Here is a 4783-nt window from a genome sequence, read left to right on the forward strand (position 1 = left end):
CGGAGAAACCCTCCGCAGCGCGTCTCACACTTCCTCTGCGTCTCTGACAAGGTAAGGTGCCTGAAAAACTCGGACCAGCATTTCCAAACTTTCCCTGGACGTGCCGCAGGGGAAAAGGACACATCTCCACTGTAATCCACAGGAAAAACGTTTCCTCCGATGGATTTTTCCATCCATGGATCCTGAAAGTTGATTCTGGTGCACAAAGCCTGGCAGGTGTCGGGCGGATTCATTTTCACCAAATCATAACCATAAAAGAAGTCTCCTCCATGTATGTTGTCCATTAAATTTACTAAATACTAATTTAATTTTATTATTTAAATCACATTTCCTTTCAGTTATTGCATATTTGAGGTGCCAGAAATCCTCTTCATCATCTGTAACTATATTACTGCAATGATGAGAAAATATCAATAAACAATATTTTCTCTTAAAGTAAATCAGTCGTGTTTGAAACCCATTAAAGGGACACTCCGTCTAATTTAACACTAAGTTAGAAGGAAAATCAGATCTTTTTGTTCAAAAAGCAGTAAAATTGATGCAAACACAGACTGAAAACCATCCACTTCTAACTCCTAAACTTCTACATGACTTGCCAGACCGATCCTGTCTCTCCAGCCCACCGTGTTTCTGCTTTTAGCAGCTATGAAAAATAAACAAACTGGCTGCGGTGCAGGAGTGTTTGAGTGATGCACAGATTTTGCTGTTGGTCATTGTGGTGGTCTCACCTGGCTGTACCTGTGGTGGGGTGCACGTAAGGCACACCTGGTGAGGCTTTCTTACGCTCAGCATAAATGGGGGCTTGTCCGGGATAGTTGAACTGAAAACTCACCATCAAAAGCATCGATGGGTGAAATTTTTGGAGCTTCTAATGGAGCTTTTAATTAAATCAACTTTATCTGATAGAGTGGAGATAAATAAATTGATTTGAAATAAATAATATAAGGGTTTAAATGACTGAATGTAGCAACTGATTTAAGCAGACTTCCTCCAACACCTGCTAGTCTTTGCAATATTGCCAAAGTTAGTTGGTTTTTGTTCTATTTTTTTTTAAGCATATTAATGTGATCATGTGTGTATTAAAGTCTTCACACATGTCTGAATGAATTCATACAAAGAGTAAAATGCACCAGCGGAGATGAGCATCCTGATCTTTATACATTATGTACAGCTGTGCGTCGGACGGAGACTCACACATCTGTGAGCAGCTTCGTCTTGTTTACGCAGTTCTGGCTGGGAGCTGTGCAGTTGGCAGTCCTGAGGTTCGCTTCCCTAAAGTTATCGATGCTGTTGTTCAAGTCCTCATCGATCTCCATGTACTCCGACTTGCTTACCACCGAGGAGCTGCGTCGGCTTGAGTTGGTCTCCGACACCAAGTTCTGGTTGCTGACGTTGAGCAGCTGCGCCTGCTCCTCGCCCTCCGTCTCCCGGTGGTAGAAGTAGTTGAAGTTGGACACGATGACAGGAACTGGCAGTGCGATGGTCAACACGCCCGCAATGGCGCACAGCGAGCCCACGATCTTCCCTCCGATGGTCACGGGGTACATGTCCCCGTAGCCGACCGTTGTCATGGACACCACGGCCCACCAGAAAGCATCTGGGATGCTGGTGAAGAAAGATTCCTTCTCCTCAGCTTCAGCAAAGTAAACAGCACTGGAAAACAAAATCACGCCAATGAAGAGAAAGAATATGAGCAAGCCCAGCTCCCGCATGCTCGCCTTAAGAGTCTGCCCCAGAATCTGGAGTCCCTTTGAGTGTCTGGACAGTTTAAAGATCCTGAAGACCCTCACCAGACGAATTACCCTGAGAATGGCCAACGACGTGGCCTGCTCCCCTCCTCCCTTCCCCTCCTTGTTGCCTTGGTCATCAGCCAGCTCCGTGCCAAGAGTAATGAAGTAGGGGATGATTGCCACAATGTCGATGGAGTTCATCATGTTCTTAAAGAATGCCGCCTTACTGGGGCATGCGAAGAAACGGACTATCAACTCAAAGGAAAACCAGATGATGCAGAGAGTCTCCACCACAAAGAAAGGGTCTGTGAGGACGTTGGCTTTGTAGTAGATGGTGCTGTTGCCCACCACGCGCATCCGGCCGTTGGGATCCTCCTTCAGCTCCGGTAAAGTCTCCAAACAAAAAATGACTATCGAGATAAGAATAACCATCACAGAAACAATGGCGATCGCCCTGGCGGGCCCCGAGCTCTCCGGATGCTCGAACAGGAGCCAGATCTGTCGCTGGAACTCCTTCTCTGGCAGAGGGCGCTCCTCCTCCCGAATGAACCCCTCATCCTCCCGGAATTTCTCCATCGCCTCCGCACCCAGCTCATAAAACTTAATCTCCTCTGAGAACATGTCTAGCGGGACGTTGACGGGCCTCCTCAGCCGTCCCCCAGACTGGTAATAATACAGGATGGCGTCAAAACTTGGACGATTCCGGTCAAAGAAATACTCGTTTCGCAAAGGGTCGAAGTAGCGCATCCTTTTCTTGGGGTTCCCGAGGAGCGTATCCGGGAACTGGGCGAGGGTCTTGAGCTGGGTCTCGAAGCGAAGCCCAGAGATGTTGATGACCACCCTCTCACAGCAGTCGTGATCGTCGTGGTCGTCATCCAGCGCATAGGGGTCCTGCGGGTGACCCGGCAGGGTGGAGGTCTCGTCCATGTTTTCCGTGGACACCACAGTCATCCTTCCTGGCGGCGGTCGGGCAGGAAGAGACGGCTGCGTTTAGGTAGCAGAAGGACAGGAATGTAGAATCTCCTACTGATGCCAGGAGATGTGCAGAGCCTCCTTCTCCATCATCATCATCACCATCATCGCCATCGTCTCCGAGCTGGACATCTGCCTCCCAGAAAAGCTTGGCTCCTCACCTGGAAAAGGACGAGACAAACCACATCTAGTCTCCCAAAAGCACAAAGATCTGATCGGTCAGAAAGCTGCTTGTTGACAAGAAAGAAGAAAAGCCCGGCTGAGCTGCAGCGGCTGGATTTTACCGCATACATCACTGTCCAACTTTCCAGGCGGCTGCTTCCCTGCGCAGACACTTTTCACTCTAACAGGCAGAAATATGGCCAAAATGTGCTGGAAACGTCAGAGAAAACGTACCTGTGCTGAGCTGGAGAGCAGCAGATGGAAATGATTGTCCTCTCCGTGCGCACCCCCCAACCCCCAGGCCACCCACCACAACTTGGGCTTTGCTACTGATATCTCCTTACAGTATCACTGAAATATTAATACAATGCGTTGTCTTGCTCAACATCCGGATCCTCTTGGTGTCGGTTTTCAGCAGTCCGGCCATGAGAGCATCAGAACGGCAGCTCAGCGGCAGAAATCCAGCCTGACAATTCCTCCCAATCATCCTGGAATCAAGGAGGGGGAGGAGGAGGAGGAGGAGGAGGAAGGAGAAGGAGCTGGATCAGGCTTCCATTCTGACAGGGAGGACCGGACTCTGCAGCATCAGCAGAAAGCGCCTCTGTCTGTGCAAAACTGCAGCAAAGAAGAAGAAAAAAAGAAAAGAAAAGGGGGAGGGAGGAGGGAGGAGGGAGGAAGGGAGGGGGGGAGAAAAGAAAAGCGAAGGTGCTTTAAAAAGGAAAAACCGGCAGAGGATCCCGCACCGGAGACCGGAGACCGGATCCGTGGCGCTAATTTGGAAGCATATTGCAGGATTTCATGAGGAGGAGGGAGGAAGAGGAGGAGGAGGAGGAGGAGGAGGTTCGACGCAATGCAGACACACTGTACTGCACAGTTGGTGCTACTGTAGGAGCGGGAAACAGCTGCGGCACCGCAGCAGGTCGAGCCCGAACCGCACGAGCCGTGTCTGTCAGAGGGGGGGCGCGTGAGTGCGCGTGAGCTCGCGGTGGCGGTGGAAAACACGAAGTGGCGCACACTGCATCACGTTACGTAACCAGCCGACTTGTTTTCCTGCTGCAGGTGTCAAACGGGCCGGTTCCGACTACCGGAACCGTCCTCCTCCTCCTCCGCGGTACCGGCCCGCGCGCAGGTGGACATGTTGCCATGGCAACAGGGAGAAAGCAGCAGACAGGCTGATTCTGATCCATCAGAGTCATAAATGAAGAAAAAGCAAAAGTTCGTCTGGAGACGGTCACGTGACGCTGCTGCGGAAACATGACGTAATGACATGTCATCCAATCAGAAGCCAGCAGGTGTTCCGCACCTGGACGTGTTTTCAGACCTGGGCTGGGACTGTGAGGCCCCTCAGAAGGCTGGAGCAGGCTTTTTATGGCCAGGCTGCATGATATGATTCAGGTGACCTGTCCAGGTGTCCCGCCTCTCGCCCAGTGACTGCTGGGAAAGGCTCCAGCTTCCCACCACCCTGAACTGGTGAGGAAAACCGACCGTTGGCATCCATGTGCTGCAGGGGGACATTTTGTCCTCATTTCCTTTGGATCTGACCCCGTACCCGGCCAGTGTGTCCACGCGGGGCCCATGAGGGTTAAACCTGGTCTGTGTGGGTTCTGAGTGGGCTTGAACTGGTCCCATGTGGTTCCATGGACCCCTCATGTGAAGCCCAGGTGGGCTGAACGAGCCCCTAAGGGATGTGGGTGGGTTGGGTGGGCATGGGGGTCCGTGTGGACCGTCAGACATTATCAGGCTGATGATGTCACATTTTCCTCAAAATACACAATCTTCGTCCCAAACACAGCTTAGTGTTGGTAAAGTTGGTAAAATCTGCATTTCAGCCACGTCACACTGAGAAGGAGGTGGAGACTGAAATGATCATGTGACGCAGAACTGCCCTCCACATGGGCGAAATGGTGGCGTTGCAACCG

At 51.1% G+C, this 4783-nt stretch overlaps 1 protein-coding gene across 1 annotated transcript; it reads right to left on the reverse strand.

The window, feature by feature from the left end:
* Positions 1 to 1065: 1065 nt before the first annotated feature.
* Positions 1066 to 2681, reverse strand: kcna1b (potassium voltage-gated channel, shaker-related subfamily, member 1b; the record flags this gene model as incomplete). Its single annotated transcript, XM_079262985.1, has 1 exon — positions 1066 to 2681. The coding sequence occupies one exon, from the start codon at positions 2679 to 2681 to the stop codon at positions 1191 to 1193; it is 1491 nt and encodes a 496-aa protein (XP_079119111.1). The 3' UTR covers positions 1066 to 1190.
* Positions 2682 to 4783: the final 2102 nt, after the last annotated feature.

Source organism: Telmatherina bonti (genome assembly GCF_933228915.1).
Source record: "Telmatherina bonti genome assembly, chromosome: 23".
NCBI classification, from domain to species: domain Eukaryota; kingdom Metazoa; phylum Chordata; class Actinopteri; order Atheriniformes; family Telmatherinidae; genus Telmatherina; species Telmatherina bonti.